The sequence below is a fragment of the Ipomoea triloba genome, chromosome 12, assembly GCF_003576645.1.
Source record: "Ipomoea triloba cultivar NCNSP0323 chromosome 12, ASM357664v1".
NCBI classification, from domain to species: domain Eukaryota; kingdom Viridiplantae; phylum Streptophyta; class Magnoliopsida; order Solanales; family Convolvulaceae; genus Ipomoea; species Ipomoea triloba.
In genome coordinates this window covers 681,709-699,844 of record NC_044927.1, presented here as the reverse complement: position 1 = coordinate 699,844, position 18,136 = coordinate 681,709, and the positions used below count along the sequence as shown (strand labels likewise).

Genomic DNA, 18,136 nt, shown 5'->3' with positions numbered 1-18,136 from the left:
TTTTTTTTTTTTTTTTTTTTTTTTTTTTTAAATTAGTAAACATATTGCTGAATATAGAATTGTCCAAAATTATGTGAATGTAAAGGTTTCAAAGCGTGAATGTAAAGTATAGAAATCGTGAATGTAGATTTATGATTGTGTGAATGTAGAGTTGCCTAGAAATGTGTGAATGTGGAGGTTTCAAATTGTGAATATGGAGTATAGAAATCGTGAATGTAGAGTTATGCATGTGTGAATCTGTAATAGAGTTAAGAAGTTCTAGCAACTTGTAGCTCTGTAATGTGTGAATGTGGAGTTCTCAAGTTGTGAATGTGGAGTATAGGACATGTGAATATAGAGTTTTGAATGTGTGAATGCGGAGTTTACAAATTGTGAATGTAGAGTATAGTGTATGTGAATGTAGAGTATAGTTACTAAACATATAATCCTGTAATGTGTGAATGTGGAGTTTACAAATTGTGAATGTAGAGTATAGTGTATGTGAATGTAGACCCAGGTCCACCTTGCAAGGTGGACCTGGGATCACGGCATAACAACCCGTGTTTATTCGTTAAATTATATTCGACCATGTGTAACGGATTTAATCAAGAGATTGTAACAATAAAATTCGTGATCTTTTAATATAATAATTGTGTTTTATTCACTTGATATGCAATGCATAGTTTAGTGTATATTTGCAGTTTCTATAAAGTAATGATGATGATTTATTAATTTCTCTTTAAGATTTTGTCATTTTTAGGTATCCACATGGATAAGACCTCTCACCAACATTGAATTTGGACAAATTAGGTTGTTTTTTTTTTTTTTTTTTTTTTTTTATTAAAAAATAATAAATAAATAAATTATTAGTGTCTAAACTTTTAAAGATCCAATAGAACACTTTAGGGCGTTCCCATTAGCCAATTTTGGCACAAATATTAAGGAAACAAATTCACTCAAACAAATGGGAAGTTGTCCTTTAATGTGAAATTTTTTCCCTGCAATTTGGAGATTTTGCAGAGTTATGGTGGGCCCCACATTTAATGCTTCTGTGCCTCACGCGTGTGTGAGGCTGCGGAACTCGCGCCCAGGTGGGCGCGTGAATATATATTTTTAAATTTTTTTTTTTGTTTTCTTTTTTTTTCTTTTTTTTTTCCTCCCCTCATCTTCTATCTCCTAATCATACCTGCAAAATCCCCTTAAAATCCCATTACTATTGAGGAGGGCCTTAGAATTAATTCAATTGATGAAATGGGTTAGTTGAACGTTTAATAGGGGAGTACGGTGTTTTATGGCAAATTATGTTGGGGACCCAGGTCCACCTTTTGGTGGACCTGGGTCCAAACTATGTCGTTTTTGTCTTCTTTTTTTTTTTTTTTTTTTTTTTTAAATTAGTAAACATATTGCTGAATATAGAATTGTCCAAAATTATGTGAATGTAAAGGTTTCAAAGCGTGAATGTAAAGTATAGAAATCGTGAATGTAGATTTATGATTGTGTGAATGTAGAGTTGCCTAGAAATGTGTGAATGTGGAGGTTTCAAATTGTGAATATGGAGTATAGAAATCGTGAATGTAGAGTTATGCATGTGTGAATCTGTAATAGAGTTAAGAAGTTCTAGCAACTTGTAGCTCTGTAATGTGTGAATGTGGAGTTCTCAAGTTGTGAATGTGGAGTATAGGACATGTGAATATAGAGTTTTGAATGTGTGAATGCGGAGTTTACAAATTGTGAATGTAGAGTATAGTGTATGTGAATGTAGAGTATAGTTACTAAACATATAATCCTGTAATGTGTGAATGTGGAGTTTACAAATTGTGAATGTAGAGTATAGTGTATGTGAATGTAGACCCAGGTCCACCTTGCAAGGTGGACCTGGGATCACGGCATAACAACCCGTGTTTATTCGTTAAATTATATTCGACCATGTGTAACGGATTTAATCAAGAGATTGTAACAATAAAATTCGTGATCTTTTAATATAATAATTGTGTTTTATTCACTTGATATGCAATGCATAGTTTAGTGTATATTTGCAGTTTCTATAAAGTAATGATGATGATTTATTAATTTCTCTTTAAGATTTTGTCATTTTTAGGTATCCACATGGATAAGACCTCTCACCAACATTGAATTTGGACAAATTAGGTTGTTTTTTTTTTTTTTTTTTTTTTGGGTGGGTACTACTACTCCGTATGTACTTTTCTCGAATTCTCGAGATGGTTTTGGATCCATATATAAATTGAATATTTGAATATACTCAATTTTAGTAAAATTATTTTATTTACAATTGGAGGGTGAGGGCCGTGAGGGGATATATGATTATATTCAGTATTGTAAGAATATTATATTTAATGGTTTATATATATATAAAGAATATTAAACCATAAAAAAAAAGAATATTTTATTTCTTATAAAGTTGGTACAATAAAATAAAACAAAATACACGAGAGAGAGAGAGAATTGTCGTTGTGATTTTTTAGGTAGATGGCCAAGAATGAGTTGTGTTGAAAATGATATAAATAGGGAAAATAATTTGTATTATATTCATTCATTTAGTATTTTCATAAATCAAAGACATGTGCCAAAGATCTTGTGGTCTAGTGGCACCCGGTGTCCCGATTTACATTCACACATAGACTGTTGACTACAGTACATGCCCCAACACATACCATAAAGCTTAAAACTCTACGAGATAATAAAGTGTAGGCTAAATAAATATGCCAAAAACTTTGTTGTCTAATGACATCAAGTTACTTTATAAGCAGTTCAAGCCTCAATAGAGGCGAGAGTAGTTATGAACAAATATTGTTAAGAACCTCTTGATCGAATAAAACTGCATTGTAATAGAGGTTGTGAGTTTAATCACTATTAACACTCTCTTGATCGAAAAAAATTGATCTATTACACATATTTGAATAGCGATTGCGATTTTCTTTATCGAAATAAACATAAAATATGAAAAGCCATACCTAAACAATTAAACATCTTTTATAGGTCAATGTCAACATGTCATTTTCAATCTTATTTTTCTAAAATTTTCTTTTGTCGTGTTTTATATTCCAATTGCATTTATTAAAAAAAAAAAAAAAAGAAAAAAAAAAAGAGTCTTGTGCCTCTTGGCTTCCTGCGAGGCTGCAGAGGTGCATTCAACTTGCGCCATCTCCGTCCAACAATAAAATGGCCTTACGCCTCCTCACTTCACCCCCACCACCACGCCTCTATTTTCCACACGTTTATCTCTGCCATTTCTTCTCTAATCCCCTTTCTTTCTTCTCATTCTCTGAACCAAATTTGATCAACAAAGATAGCAAAAAGTTTATCAGTTGATTTGATTTAGTGTTTCTTCTTTTCTTGATCCATAATTCCCTATCCAGAGATTCAGAGATTCAGAGAAGCTGCCTCAATTGGGTTTCCTGTTTTTTATAGGGTTTCTAAGACCAAAAAATTAGGATTATAGGATACCATGGGTTTTGACAAAGATGAAGCGAGTTCATCCTCCTATGTCCTCCAAATCCCCAGAGAAGACACCCCACTCCTTTCAGATCACAAGCGCCTCTCTTCTTCATTCAAGACTTTTGCCAATGTTTTCATAGCCATAGTAGGGGCCGGTGTGCTTGGCCTTCCTTACACCTTCAAGAGAACAGGGTGGGTGATGGGTGTTCTCATGGTGTTCTCTGTGTCAGCCTTGACTTACTACTGTATGATGCTGCTAATCCATTCAAGGAGGAAGCTTGAATCCCATCCCAAGGCCTTAAAGCTCTCATCTTTTGGTGATTTGGGCTTTGCTGTGTGTGGGGGAGTTGGGAGGTTTGCTGTTGATGCCATGATTGTTCTCTCCCAAGCTGGTTTTTGTGTCAGCTACATGATTTTTATATCAAACACTTTAGCTTACATATTTAATTATGCTACTGTGTCAAACCCTGACCCCAGAATCTTGGGGATTTCCCCCAAAATTGTGTATATCTGGGGCTGTTTTCCTTTCCAATTAGGTCTGAATTCAATCCCCACACTCACCCATTTAGCCCCCTTGAGCATCTTTGCTGATGTTGTGGACTTGGGAGCCATGGGTGTGGTGATGGTGGAGGATGTGCTAATGTACCTTCAAACCAGGCCTGTTCTGCAGGCCTTTGGTGGGTTCAGTGTGTTCTTTTATGGTCTTGGGGTTGCAGTGTATGCTTTTGAAGGGGTTGGAATGGTCCTGCCTTTAGAATCAGAGATGAGGGACAAGGCTAAGTTTGGGAAGGTCTTGGGTCTCTCAATGGCCCTAATTTCTCTGATGTATGGAGGGTTTGGGGTTTTGGGCTACTTTGCATTTGGTGATGAAACCAAGGACATAATCACCACCAACCTTGGCCAGGGCCTGCTTAGCTGTCTCGTCCAAATCGGCTTATGCATCAACCTGTTCTTCACGTTCCCACTAATGATGAACCCGGTTTACGAGGTCTTGGAAAGAAGGTTCTGTGAGGGAAGGTATTCCCTGTGGCTGAGATGGGCCGGGGTGCTCTCGGTTAGCCTGGTCGCCCTCCTGGTGCCTAACTTTGCCGATTTCTTGTCACTTGTGGGCAGCAGTGTGTGCATTTTGCTAGGCTTTGTGTTGCCTTCATTGTTTCACCTCATTGTGTTCAAGGATGAGCTTAGCCTTCTTGGATTGGCCAGTGATGGAGCTCTCATTGTGATGGGCATCTGTTTTGCAGCCTATGGGACTTTTTCTTCTATCATGGAGATCTTTGCTGTCAAGGCTTAGGGCTTTAGTAACAACAACTGGCTTTCCTTCACATATAGTCTTGTGGAAATGTAGATTACTACCACATAGTTTTGTGTCTTTATTCTTGCAAGCCAAGTCCATTTATTTACTACTAGGAGGCTTGGACTTTATTGTAGTGTGGTTATCATCACTTGGTTGTTACTTGTTTGTCTTGAATGCAGTTCTTTATTGGGATTTCTTTCTCTTAAATTTGCATTTCTTACTCTCTAACCATCACCATAGTCTTGAAAAGTAGCACAAACGGGTAACGCAAAAACGCTTTAACTTTGAGAGTTTTCGTGTACCAGAGGACATTATCATGCACGTATAAAACTAGTTCGGTCTTTCCTATTGCAATAATAATGTATCTAAATTGGTTTGGTCTTTCGAAGAATCGAAGATAGAAAATCAAACTCGAAGAACATAAACTTCTTATTAGTTTACCTCTTATCGAGTCACTTTTAGCTGAGTGATTTTTTGTTGTTATTGTAGCACTAGTACGGTAGGCTATAGTACATCTCAAGTACTATAGCAGCAACTGTAGGCTATAGTACATCTCAAGTACTATAGCAGCGAGTCACTACTGTAGTAGTCACCTTATGAGATACACTGTAGCACTTCTTCTTTACCTTCCGAAATTCCTTCTTCTTCTTGTATAGATTGCTTATTACAAATAAAAATTTATATTTTGTATCATCAAAATCTAATTACACTTATTCCTAACAAAAAAACTACATAACATGTTAATGCGTTTACTTATACCATTTTTAAGTTTAAATATCTGATTTCTATTTTTTTTAAATAAAATTTAAAGGCTTATTTGTCTCTTTTTTCTTTTTTTTTTTTTCAAAAAAAAAACAACAAAACAAAAAAAAAAAAAAAAAACAAAAGGAGGATATTATGGTAATTATGCTTCGTTCCACGTGGAAGTCTCTGATCGCAGAGATATATAAGTTGGGCGCCATATCTGAGACTGCCGCCTTCTTCTTCCCACTTTCGAATTCTCACCGAAGCAAGCGCACTCTACAACACTTCAGTGCCGAAAAATTCCCAATTAATCTTCCGTGTCCGATTGAAACGCTAAACCCTAATTCAATTTCCCCGGCGTTCCTTTTCCGTTACCTCTCATTTCTGAGAGTATTTAGTCGGCCAATGATATCAATTTCCATTCTCCGTATGTGCATCACTCATTTTCTACATGTAGCATCCTCCTTTTGCTTCGTTGTATGATTAAATGTCTGTTTTGTGCAGATGAGGAGCATTGCGAAGTTACCTGAGGCTGTTCACAGCTCGATCCGTTCTGGAATCGTCCTGTATGACTTGACAAGGGTCGTGGAGGAGTTGGTGTATAACAGCCTCGATGCTGGTGCTAACAAGGTAGTATATTACTCTTTTGGGGGCAGCAAAATTGGAATGCTGTATGTAAATGTCCTCGAACTTAATGAACTTGGATGGAAGATATGTTTAATATTCCAAAACTGTGAATATTTGTGCTTTATAATAGGCTGCAAAACAGTGTATTTGACTATTAAAAAACTAGAGAAATGCTGTTGCGATGTTCTGTATAGGGGTTACTTGAGGTTCCTCTACCCTGTAGTTTGTGATTTTTGTCCAAGTTACACATTTTTCCATTAGGTTGGAAGTTTTCTGTTCTGATATTGGGAACTAATTGCAATTTGTGAGATAACTTACTGGCATATTTGATATTTCCAGTGTACATGTTATTATAATTTATGTTCTAGAATTCAGCATGTAACTTTCTCAAATTGGAGAACAGCTGATTCCAATACTTGTATGCTTTATTTATTTAATCAATTCATATTTGATTTTGTTTTAGTGCACCTGTTTGCTCTCTGCTCTTTCAGTTGTAAGGGCTTAATCCCAGTTGATCTGCCAGGTTTCCGTTGCTGTGGGTGTTGGGACCTGCTATGTTAAAGTGGTAGACAATGGTATGTCCGTATGTGCTAGACTGTTTTTTCTTTTTTTTGAGAGGGGCGTGGGGGTCTATATTTACATACATTTGTATGTATGTATTTCTATGAATATGTTTCTTCAAACATTTTGTAAAAGTTCAACTTCTTGTTTCTGACATCATTTTTCAAATATAAACTGTTGTAGGATATGGTGTTTCCCGAGATGGGTTGGAGCTGCTGGGAGAAAAATATGGTAAGGGTGTTTGACATTTTTTATAGATATTTTGCTTTTGTTTTGCCCTCCAGTGTTATTCTTCAAATACAATGATCATATTGATGATACAGTAGCTGTTTGCTGATTCATGGCCAGCATGTCACTAATAATTATATTTTTAAACTTATGAATTCACATCATTTTGGACGAGGCCAATCAATTAAAAAATGTAGGCTAGATCCTCTGCACAAACTTTTAGGTTTTTCTAATTTTCTAATACATTTCAGAAAACTGGTTCAAACATCTTTAAACTAAAATCACAGGTTATAACTTTCAGTCTCTAGGAGCATAATTGAATTTTGCTTATAATTGATACACATACTATTGATGTATCAGCAACATCAAAATACGACCCCTTGGATGATATGAACTCCGTTCCTTTAAGCTTTGGCTACCGTGGGGAGGCTTTAAGCTCCATTACTGATGTCTCTTTGGTGGAAATTGTTACAAAAGCTCATGGGAGGCCAAATGGATATCGCAAGGTTTTGAAGGTAGGTATTCTAAACTTATTTCAGTTAATATGAATTTTGTTACATGTAACTGCTGCCCTCGTATCTTTGTAATTTTCACAGGGCCACAAGTGTTTGTATCTTGGAATTAGTGATGATAGACAAGATGTAGGCACAACAGGTAAACTTGTCTAACCTTTTCCATTGACAATATAATTAATTTGTTTTCTTAACAAAAAAGTTTATTGACTGTATACTTTTTTCAGTCACTGTGCGTGATTTATTTTACAACCAACCAGTCCGAAGGAAGCATATGCTATCCAAGTACCACTCTTACTTTTGACCAAATTTCTTGCGTTGTGGAATGATTAATGTTCTTCTACAGCTGTAGACTAACTTGATATGGTTGTATTTTTCATATATAAACTGGCAGCCCAAAGAAAGTCATACATGTAGTTAAAGAGTGTGTGCTAAGAATTGCACTTCTTCATCCCAATGTCTCTTTCAAAGTAGTTGATATTGAAAGGTCTTCCCTTGCTTCACCTGCTACCTGCTAACTCATAGATACCTCCTCTCTGTTTATGTTTTTCATTCTATTTATTGGTATGCAGTGAAGAAGAGCTGCTCCACACATGTCCCTTTCCTTCTTCATTGCCACTACTAGCAAAAGTTTTTGGGATTGAGGCTTCCAGTTCTCTTGAAGAATTGAATGTTGCTGGTGGTGGATTCAAGCTTTCTGGGTATATTTCTGGCACCCCTGATAGTTTTTCATGGAAGGTATAGTGGTTTGGTAAACATACAGTATGTTGGTTGTGGTTTCTAGTTTTCCATATCTTTCTCTAATTAATTTTTGCTTAATTTGCAGGCCTTTCAATATGTCTGTATCCCTTTCTATATGTATGGTTCCTGGTGGGCAAAGACTGTTTTTGGACAGCTAAATTTTCTGTTTGTTTTTATTGACATCCACTAATGCAGATATCAATTCAAGATTTATTTGTAAAGGACCAATACATAAAATGCTAAATAATTTGGCAGCAAGCTTTAACATTGGTTCCCAAAGTGAGAAGCAGAGTAGATCCCAGATATGTCCAGCATTCATTTTGAACCTAAACTGCCCAAAATCTTGCTATGATCTGACATTTGAACCATCAAAGACCTCTGTGGAGTTTAAGGTAAAATTTTACTTGCCAATCGTGAGCAAATGCATGTTTGTGTTTGCATTTCTGTATATACATGGTAATATCTTTAACATTGAATAATTCTCCTATGCTTTCTCGGAAGGAAAGCATACTCCTTTTCTCTTACATTTCTGTTTCATTCAATTTTCTCCACCTCATTCTTGAATCTTCAGTGTCTTCAACACAAAAGCAGGCTTGCACTTCAAGAATCTGAATGCACAAAAACTAACATTCAAAATAATCTGTATTAGAAGAGTAAAATAAAATTAAAAATGTTTACCAATTACCACTATTGGTCTCACCTTTAATACGGATTTGTTTCTTTTCTTATATATACTTGTATTGAAGGATTGGGACTCTGTGCTTACTTTCATTGGGGATGCTGTTGGATGTCTCTGGAGTGGAAGTAAATCTGCTGGTAAGAGACAATAGCAATAATTAATATATCATCCAGCACCTCTTTATTTTTATTTTATGTGGTATTTAATATTTTGACCCCTTTGCATTTTGTTTTCATATCATGATTATTATTGTCGTTTTTATTTTGATATCTAATGTGCCAGTCAAAGACATGCATATTTCAGTTAAAAAGTACATTTCACATGCATTAAGAGGATTCTAACTAACATTTCTCTAAGGGTCAACAATTGGTTTAGTGGTCTTATCATAATCTGGCTTCAATACTTCAATACATCCAAGCCAACATGGGGAGACTTTACATACACCTTCACAATAAAGCTTAGGAAAATAATATGGTTGTCTGTGGTTTTGTTTAACATAGGCTGAAAGTATTTTTCTCCTAATTCCTTCCTTTGCACTGCTCTTCTCAGATTTGTCTGTGAAATGTGAAATTGGGAAAAAGAGGCGTAGGGCCTTGAATTCTATGGGTTCTCAGGGGACTTCTCCACAATCAAAGAAGGTAACTGAAGAGTGCAATAATTTCCACCCCAGCAGAGAGAATGAATCTCCATCACATTGCGGAGTAGTAATAAGCCTTGAATGCAGCAGTGGTCTATCTCCATTGCCCCATAATGTGTTCTCTTATGGGGACAATGATCTTCTTGGTCTAAATAGATCCAACAAACAATTGAACTATACTTTTAGTTCAGGATGGAAGAGTGAATCTCCCAAGATTGGTGTTGGCACAAATAGGTTACTTACAGACCATATGAAATTTAATAAGTCTCCTCAACTTGATGACAATTCAGATGTCGACGAGGATGTAAGAAAACCCTTTCTTCAGAGTTGTTTTTTACACAGAAGACTGGAACCTGGTGAAACATCTCTTGCTTCTGATGAAGGACTTGAGTTTAAAATTGAGGATCACTCCAAGCAAAATGCATTTAGAGCTGATGATAGGGTTGTTGAAGAAGTTAATAATATTAACAAAGTTATGAGTCCAAGGAATGTATGGGACAATGAACAAGCAGATGTTCTGAGCTTTTCCAAGACTACTATACAACATGATGTACAACACCAGCTAAATTTGTTGCTTGGAGATTCAGTAAATTCATCATTGAACCCTGAGCTTTCTTATGAAGAGGGGCTCTTTTTACCTGACGTCATCAAGCCATTTCAAAGATCTAATTCTTGCCTTTATTCTGATAGTTGCATTTCATCTCCTGTGCCATCAAATTATTTGACTGGGATACCATTCAAAAACATAGCTCACACCATTAGTGAAGATTTGGTTGCAACTTGTCTTGAGTATAAAGGTAATGTGAGATATGATTATTTGGCCAACAAAGAAAGAAAGAATTGGAGATATGACATCGACAAAATCTCAATTGATCCAGGAAAAGAGGAGTGCTTCTTTTCAAGCTCTAAGACACTTTCCTCTGATGTCAATGATTGTGGTGGTTCCAAGGAGAACAGTAGTGACTTCCAAGAACATGATCTGTATGATCCTTTCTCTCCAATGGAACTAAGTACTGACTTCCAAGATCATAATCAGAAGGATGTGTTCTCTCCAAATAGTTTCAATATTTTTACTGATTGCATAAACACTTGGGGTGAAGATGGTATTACAAATTGCTCTACTTCAAGGCACCACGCCTCTTCCATTGGTTTTGATTGCGACTCATGCACAAGGGTCCATCCTAGAAATCTAAGTAAAATGTTTGATCCCTCTAGGAGAGGTAGAAGAAGCAATTCAGCTCCTCCACTTTACAGAGGCAGGAAGAAGTTCCTTGCCTTGAGTGATTCCTTGACAATGACAACAGGAAAGGTTAATCTGCAGACCGTCCATCATTGCCCTGGTTTTCCAGGTAAATTTGTAGTCATCAATGTAGAAATGAATGATTCCAACACTAATTACCATCATTAATGTGCAGGATCAAACAACATGAAGCAAATACTCCCTTCAGAAGTAAACGGTGTGAATAGTTCATTCTCAGATGACATGTAATAGTTTCTTTTAAATATTTTTTGCATCTTATTTGAACAGTTTTGGATCAACTATGCAACTCCATGCTGCCATAACATTGGACTTGTGTTTTTATTCTTATTTTTCATTGCAGACCTGATGTGAGGATCATGAAAGGTGATAAGGGGAAAGGCAACAACAAGTGCAACATTGATTCCTTTGAAGGTGAAGCTTTTATTCTTAGCTGTGAAGATCATACCATTTTCATTTCCTAGAGGAGCACATTTTATATTTTCCAGGGAATCCTGGCACCTTTTATATATTTACTGTCTGGAAAAGTATGTGATATTTTCTTTTGATTCTTCAGTAGTATACAACTAAGAGTTAATTCCAGCAATGGTCCTCCGACTATGTTGATTTTCCAAAATTAGTCCCCGACTTTTAATTTGGACAATTTAGGTCCCTTGACTTTCAAATTCTTTCCAATGTTGGTCCTTTCGTCAAATTTTGGTTAAATTGAGGTCAAATGAAGGGTTAAAATTGTCCGTTCACTTGTATACTCGTATTTCTTCTGTCCTATAGGCTATATATATGAATATAATATCAGTCGAAGAGACATCAACTGAGATTATATGGCTTCGATTGAGACTTCGACTGAAATTATATTCATATATACAGCGTATAGGATAGGAGAAATAAGAGTAATAATACACTAAACAGGTGAACGGACAATTTTACCCCTTCATTTGACCTCAACTTAACCAAAATTTGACGGAAGGACCAACATTGGAAAGAATTTGAAAGTCAAGGGACCTAAATTGTCCAAATTAAAAGTCGGGGACTAATTTTGGAAAATCAACATAGTCGGAGGACCATTGCTGGAATTAACTCTACAACTAACCCAAGTTACATATCACTTTCAGAGTTCATACCAAAGGAGATTCAAGATCCTCTAGATTCTGGAGAAAAATGGCAGAACAGCCATCCGCATCTTACAGTTCTGTCCCTTATAAATTTCACTATGATTTTCTGCATTACCATTATGTATCATAATGTGCACTGTTTCAGTTATGGATTTTGTAACATAATATCTCCATTACACAGAGTGGAAGTAGATTACTTCATCCTAAGAATCAGGATGCTATACTTGATATAGCTTCTGGCATCTTGCACCTTGCTGGAGATTCATTAATCCCTCGTTCCTTGGACAAAAACTGCTTGGAGAGTGCCAAAGTTCTCCAACAAGTTGATAAGAAATTTATTCCCATTGTGGCCAGCAGAACACTTGCTTTGATTGACCAGGTGTGCAAGATGCTTTTCAAATTACTTCTGGCCTTTTTCTTTGAGGATCTCACTCATGCACATTTGGTTTTTACATATCTTCCTAGTGTTAGTTTTTCCTTGCTTTCAGTCCTCTGGTTGTGATTCTCACGACACACTAACATTTTTTGAGGCCACAACATTGTAACATTTTTGGTGCATTTTAAGATCCCCCATATTGGCATGCAGAACTTTGAACTATTTTACATGCACAAGGAGTGATAGTGACACTTTTGGTTTGTTTAGTTGTGTAATTTTGGTATTTTCTACAGCACGCTGCAGATGAGAGGATTCGTCTTGAAGAACTGCGACGGAAGGTATTGGTGTTATATTTGAACTATTTAATGTGACATTTTCACTGACTTACAAGCAAAACCCTATAGGTCCTATCTGGGGAACTGAGGAGAACAAACTATCTTGATAGTGAGCAAGAACTGGTAGGTACATTTATAAGTTAAGGTTCCCACAAGTTTGACATGGATTTGTGAAGCCATATAATAGGATATTTAATAAAATTGTTTTGAATGTAAAATGACAGTTCATGCCTGAAATTGGCTTTCAATTGCTACATGATTATGCTGAACAAATTCAAAATTGGGGTTGGATCTGCAATGTTCATAGTCAGGGTTCAAGATCTTTTACAAGGTAGTTCTTGGCTTCCTGGATCTGGGGTCAACAAGTACCCATCTGATTTGTTTATTTTATTGTGTTTGACATTATATCATTAAAAGGAAGTTGCATTTAAGTTAAAATATTAAATGTCTCCTTTTAGTCCCTATTCATAATATTCCTGAATATCTAGTATTACTAATAATGTATTTGGTGTGATATTTTCTTCGTTACCTCTTATCTTTTTTCCCCTGCAGGGATCTGAATATTATGCATAAGCAGCAGGCTATTGCCACACTTCTTGCGGTACACTTGACATTTTTTTATACAATCAGCTTCCTCTTCCACATTACTAATTACATGTCTGACTGAACTAGATCTCTTAGATCACCTTTTGTTTCTATTTTTATGTTCCATTGATTGTTTAGAGGGACTGGGCCGGTTACCTGGTTTAACAATAAACTCTTGGTAGCTTGTGTATTTCCCATTTGCACATAGATTTGTATTCTTTTATATCCTCATTAATATTATTAAAAAGGTGGTAAGGGTGCTCTATAGATGCAGTCAGGCTTAAAATTTTTTGGAATTTTTGGCACTGCATAGTCAAGCTTTCTTTTTTACTTTTTGTTGGATCTTTGTTGAAGAAGGTTCAAAATCTTTTGCAAGCTTAAATATGTTATTAATTCTAGGGCAGTTGCGAATATTTAATCTTGAAGCATCAATTCATGGTGTTCCAATTTACATCTCATTTGTTAATTATAATACCCGCTTTTTGGCAAATATGGGGTTCCTATTTCCCCTAATTGTGTCATGTGGTTCATGCCATTTTTTATTGGATAGTTACTTTTTGCGGGAATAATGGTGGTGGCAGTGTTAAATGAATCTGTTTGTTCTTTTGTAAAATACAGGTACCATGTATTTTAGGTGTTAATTTGTCCGATGTGGATCTTTTAGAATTTCTTCAGCAGGTTTGTTCACCAGCTGGCAGCTCTTGCATTTTGTTAGGAGCATGTTCATTCTTGTTTAGGGGCTACATTGTTCTTCTCTTTGAATATGTTTCATTCATCTCCATTGTGGTGTGCAGCTTGCTGATACAGATGGATCGTCGACAGTACCGCCATCAGTGCATAGGGTTCTGAACAACAAAGCTTGCAGGGGTATTGTCTGCTTAAACTTTAGAACCAAAATGGAGATTATGAATCAATCTTTAAACAATTTGAATCATTTCATTTCGGTAAATTATAATGTGGAACACTTATAAATGTGCATTTTTAGCTAATATCTAAAAATTGAACCTTCAGTACACTAAAAATGAACTTTCAAATAACGTACATTAGTATACTAAAAATGAACTTGTATATCAGTGGTCCACATTACAAGATGAACTGTGGTATAATGATTGTTTCACTTCTCACCCTGTTCATGGTATCCCAAATGCAGGTGCAATTATGTTTGGAGACGCTTTATTGCCTTCAGAGTGCTCCCTCATTGTTGAAGAGCTAAAGCAGACTTCACTATGTTTTCAAGTGAGTAAAAGATGAAATCTCAGTAATATTCTCTCGACGAAATCTATAGAAAAACGGCCTTTGAAAGCACTATATATGTTTTAACCCATCTAAGACAAATCAGCATAGTAATAACACATCTGATTTCCTAACACTGCCAAGTTTGTGCCTCAGTGTGCTCATGGTCGACCAACAACTGTCCCACTTGTCAATCTCGATGCCTTAAGCGAGCAGATAGCAAAGATTACATCATGGAGCAGCAGTTCATGTGAGTCATGGCATGGTTTGCGTCGTCATGAAATTAGTTTACAGCGAACTGCACAGCGATTGAGCTCTGCTACACATTAATGATCGTCAAATGGAAAGCTGTCTCTATTCAACTGCATATCACCCACTCAATTGGGAGTTGGTTGATTATCAGAGCCATGAAATCTGGGCTGTTCTATCTGGATTTACCCGTCGAAAGCAACTGCTTTGCATCCCAGAATATCATTGAGGCTTTCTACCCCCCTCTTGTGTGGACAACAGAGGCATACACAACATAGATATAGTATAGAAAAAATGATATGTGATAACCTAGTTTTGGTTTCAAAAGAATCACTAAAGTTGAGTTCTCTTCACTTCTTTCATGTATCAAAGAATCTGTTAGCTGCAGTGTACAAATCACTAAATCAGCATGGAGAGAGATCATTCATTCATGTATGTGTTCTCCACATTCAATGGAAGCACATAAAGCCTTCCAGATGGGAACCAAAGTTTTAACTGGAGGGCGCAATTCCTGTGAATTGAATTCAAAGTACAGTAAGTGCAACTCATATTGCAGAAGATCTGTTTTACTCTTCTTCGTATTGAATTCAAAGTACAGTAAGTGCAACTCATATTGCAGAAGATCTGTTTTACTCTTCTTCGTATTGACTAGTAAGGGTCGCAAGTGAACTTTCACTAGGATATGTGAAAGATCAGAAATGTTTTACCTTGAAAACGACAAGAAGCTGCTCTTCTCCATGAATGATCAGAGACAGGCTCCAGTAACAAGTAACAGGGGTCACACATTCATTCAGGACCGGTTTCAAGATCTTGCTGGAAGCAACAAAGCGACGAGTGATTCTCCCACTGTTAAAGAAGTACTGAATCAGCCATTACCATGACAGAAAACGTGCTCAACCAACACAAAACGAGAGGTTTCATATTCATGATAGAACCAGAAAGTACCTTCGGTATTGAGTCTCAAGCTGAACTCCAAAACCAGGCAAAATTATTACAGACTCTGTTATTACAAATGTGAAACCAGAACATGAGGAAAAATTATACTAAAAAAAATGGCAACTAAGACATTCCAATGACTACAAGAATCCTTTTCCTGTACTATAGCAATCGAATGGAAAAATCAAATCAAGGGGAACTAGTTTGATCGTGTCAAATGCATATGAATATTGAATACATGATATGTGCGCCCCCATAACCTATTCAGTTCTTATGGAAACTATCAAAATATTTTCAACCATCAGAACAAGAACGCACTCTCATGACACACAATTGCTTTAAAAAACTGCCAAGCAAAGTTTAAATTGAAGTGCAATCATGGATTCGCAACTATTTGAAAAGTACGCCAATTAGACTTGCAACTACACTTTGTTAAAAGACTTGGCATCACATTTAACCCTCCATAGTTCATAACCAAGCAATGCTGAGAAAAACAAGTACAAGGAAGTAAAATACACTATAAAGACAAATTGCATATTATCCTCAAACCCATAAAGGAAACTGTATCAAATTCAAAGATTTATCTACTCACCTCTCACAACCCGCCTTAGATACATCCTGACAACTACCGCCATTACAGGCAAGCTCCAAAGTAGAACACCAATCGATCTCGCCTGGTGCCACACACACATATGCATCACCTCAGACACAACATTTGTGATTACATTGCTAAATTCAAGCAAAAAAAAAGGGGGTGAAATTGCTTTAGAACACTAATTTCTCATTGGAAAATTTGTAATTTACGCCCCTCCAGAATATGTCAATTATCAATGTGACTCCTGAATTATTAATATCCGTTTTAAACCCAGTCCGTTCCGGAAGGGGCAATACATGTACCGTTTTAAAAATTGAGGAGAAACATTTAAACCTCTAATAATTCAGGAATCACATTCATAATAGACATATTATGGAAGGGCATAAATTACAATTTTCCCTTTCCCAAGATGTTCAAGTGTTCAACAGCCTTTAACTTAGCAGCTTAGGATGCAAAATACTTTGCATAGGTAACACAATTATAAGCAATCAAATATATGCAAAATCAATAGGACACAATAAACCACAATCCTTTTAACCCTACAAGCACAATTAAGCAGAGACTAATTGTTTTCAAAAAAAAAAAAAAGCAGAGACTAATTAACAATGTTGAACAATAAACCATATAAGCGCAATTAAACAGGAGCAGTAAATTTGTTGAAATTAATAGAAGTGTGCATCTACCTGCAGGAGTAGCGAGCAGGGAAGAAGAAAGAAGAGGAGTAGAATCGAAGCCTTTGATGAAGCATTTCTTTGAAGCATGAGATGGTGGACGTCTATGGCTTCCGGCGGACCCTTACTAACATCGTGTACGTATCTGTATCTCCCGGTCGCTATACTGCTACTCCCTCCTTCCATTCTCTGCAAATCAGACCATAGCGAAGACGATTCAGAGCTTCTTTTCACAGTATAGTTGAACACCCGAATATAGCCCGATGGATTATCCGAATCCAATGCGTTGATGGGCTGTATACCAGGTTTGAATTTTGATTTACATTCTATTTTTTATTTTAGGCCATTCTTAAATGCGAAATTAAGTTTTTTTTTTTTTAACAAGTGATAGTGCTGAGTAAACCTCACTTTAATTAATAAGTTAATTATACTAAGAAGATCATGCGTCACGAACTCAACTGAGAAGATACTGATAAAAATCAAACTCATAATACAGTAAGCATACTCCACTCAATGTCTCAATCATCAATCTAAAAGTTGAAATTAAATATTCTAACTAATTTGTATGAATCATAATGTAATTATATATTTATTTTTTTGGAACTCAAAAAAAATATATTTATTTTTTTGGTACATCATAGAGTAACAAAACTATATAATAAAAGGTTTATAATAATAATAATAATAATAAGAAGAAGAAGAAGAAGAAGAAGGCTTTTGCAGTTAACTAATACTCAGTATTCATTATCATGATCCGAGTAGTCGCCGCAATATACATACCCTTGAAGTTAAAACATCATATTTATTAGATTGGACCAATTAGATTGAGTTCTATTACATGTACTAAATATTTCACTCTTTGATATGACAATTGTTTAGTACTCCGTAGTTATCTTCACTCTGTGGGTCCCAAAAATAATGTCAACGTCAAAATGTTATGAGAGTGGATAAAAGTTAGGAGCAGAAGTAGTATTTTATCGTGCCAACTACTAATATTTCAACACAAGATATTGGTGTGATATTTGATGTTAAACTTGTTGTCTTCATCCTACAAACAAAAGAGTGGAGTGCAATCAGTGATATTTTTCTTCCAACAAGCAGGGACCTATGTAAGGTCTAGTCAAGAAGATGCAGGCTCAGTTGTTCATTAGTCAGAATCAGGCTGCAAGTGTTAGCTACAACTTGCAAAAACTTCCATAATGTTTTGTTAGATTTATTATGGACAAGTGGTCAAGTGGATGCATTATGCACCGAGGATGATGGTTCTCACTAGCTAGTTTCAATAAGTTGAAACTGGTTGTATTTGGGGGGGGGGGGGGGGGGGAAGG

At 36.0% G+C, this 18,136-nt stretch overlaps 3 protein-coding genes across 12 annotated transcripts in view; 2 read left to right on the top strand and 1 right to left on the bottom strand.

Annotated features, from left to right (window-relative positions):
- Positions 1 to 15,164, top strand: part of LOC115998375 (DNA mismatch repair protein MLH3) — a 19,369-nt gene extending 4,205 nt beyond the window's left edge. Inside the window, exons 1-26 of one of the 8 annotated variants that reach the window (XM_031237940.1) lie at positions 5,630 to 5,900; positions 5,978 to 6,103; positions 6,624 to 6,675; positions 6,845 to 6,892; positions 7,250 to 7,404; positions 7,486 to 7,543; positions 7,629 to 7,686; positions 7,796 to 7,888; positions 7,974 to 8,139; positions 8,228 to 8,243; positions 8,338 to 8,534; positions 8,889 to 8,958; positions 9,371 to 10,255; positions 10,337 to 10,807; positions 10,874 to 10,943; positions 11,060 to 11,130; positions 11,829 to 11,902; positions 12,010 to 12,207; positions 12,498 to 12,542; positions 12,609 to 12,662; positions 12,764 to 12,870; positions 13,092 to 13,140; positions 13,743 to 13,802; positions 13,919 to 13,991; positions 14,275 to 14,360; positions 14,514 to 15,164. In XM_031237940.1, the coding sequence (XP_031093800.1) occupies positions 5,978 to 6,103; positions 6,624 to 6,675; positions 6,845 to 6,892; positions 7,250 to 7,404; positions 7,486 to 7,543; positions 7,629 to 7,686; positions 7,796 to 7,888; positions 7,974 to 8,139; positions 8,228 to 8,243; positions 8,338 to 8,534; positions 8,889 to 8,958; positions 9,371 to 10,255; positions 10,337 to 10,807; positions 10,874 to 10,943; positions 11,060 to 11,130; positions 11,829 to 11,902; positions 12,010 to 12,207; positions 12,498 to 12,542; positions 12,609 to 12,662; positions 12,764 to 12,870; positions 13,092 to 13,140; positions 13,743 to 13,802; positions 13,919 to 13,991; positions 14,275 to 14,360; positions 14,514 to 14,687 (3,456 nt within the window). In that variant the 5' untranslated portion in view covers positions 5,630 to 5,900 and the 3' untranslated portion in view covers positions 14,688 to 15,164. Of the gene's footprint in view, positions 1 to 5,629; positions 5,901 to 5,977; positions 6,104 to 6,623; positions 6,676 to 6,844; positions 6,893 to 7,249; positions 7,544 to 7,628; positions 7,687 to 7,795; positions 7,889 to 7,973; positions 8,140 to 8,227; positions 8,272 to 8,337; positions 8,535 to 8,888; positions 8,959 to 9,370; positions 10,808 to 10,873; positions 10,944 to 11,059; positions 11,131 to 11,828; positions 11,903 to 12,009; positions 12,208 to 12,497; positions 12,543 to 12,608; positions 12,663 to 12,763; positions 12,871 to 13,091; positions 13,141 to 13,742; positions 13,803 to 13,918; positions 13,992 to 14,274; positions 14,361 to 14,513 lie in introns of those variants that run through there. The other 7 variants (XM_031237938.1, XM_031237939.1, XM_031237942.1 and 4 more) reach the window with 7 other exon arrangements.
- LOC115998378 (amino acid transporter AVT3B-like) lies at positions 3,165 to 4,936 on the top strand. The gene has a single exon (XM_031237947.1). It carries the CDS (start codon positions 3,446 to 3,448, stop codon positions 4,724 to 4,726), a length of 1,281 nt encoding a protein of 426 aa, XP_031093807.1. The 5' UTR covers positions 3,165 to 3,445; the 3' UTR covers positions 4,727 to 4,936.
- LOC115998379 lies at positions 14,064 to 17,230 on the bottom strand. Of its 3 annotated transcripts, none has more exons than XM_031237950.1 (5): positions 16,821 to 17,230; positions 16,135 to 16,271; positions 15,552 to 15,606; positions 15,314 to 15,452; positions 14,064 to 15,117 (listed from the first exon to the last, which is right to left on the bottom strand). In XM_031237950.1, the coding sequence occupies exons 1-5, from the start codon at positions 16,883 to 16,885 to the stop codon at positions 15,031 to 15,033; spliced, it is 483 nt and encodes a 160-aa protein (XP_031093810.1). In that variant the 5' UTR covers positions 16,886 to 17,230; the 3' UTR covers positions 14,064 to 15,030. The 3 variants fall into 3 exon arrangements, with proteins under 3 accessions (XP_031093810.1, XP_031093808.1, XP_031093809.1); XM_031237948.1 differs by having other exon boundaries at positions 16,135 to 16,219; positions 16,821 to 17,215; XM_031237949.1 differs by having other exon boundaries at positions 16,135 to 16,216; positions 16,821 to 17,209.
- Positions 17,231 to 18,136: the final 906 nt, after the last annotated feature.

Bases quoted from the DNA above. Each gene is read 5' to 3' on its own strand.
- LOC115998378 (XM_031237947.1), top strand. From the start codon at position 3,446: ATGGGTTTTGACAAAGATGAAGCGAGTTCATCCTCCTATGTCCTCCAA.
- LOC115998379 (XM_031237948.1), bottom strand. From the start codon at position 16,994: ATGGAAGGAGGGAGTAGCAGTATAGCGACCGGGAGATACAGATACGTA. The intron at 15,607-16,134 runs GTGAGTAGATAA...TTGTAATAACAG, and splicing joins TCTAAGGCGGGTTGTGAGAG to AGTCTGTAATAATTTTGCCT. The intron at 15,118-15,313 runs GTAAAACATTTC...TTCAATTCACAG, and splicing joins AGCTTCTTGTCGTTTTCAAG to GAATTGCGCCCTCCAGTTAA.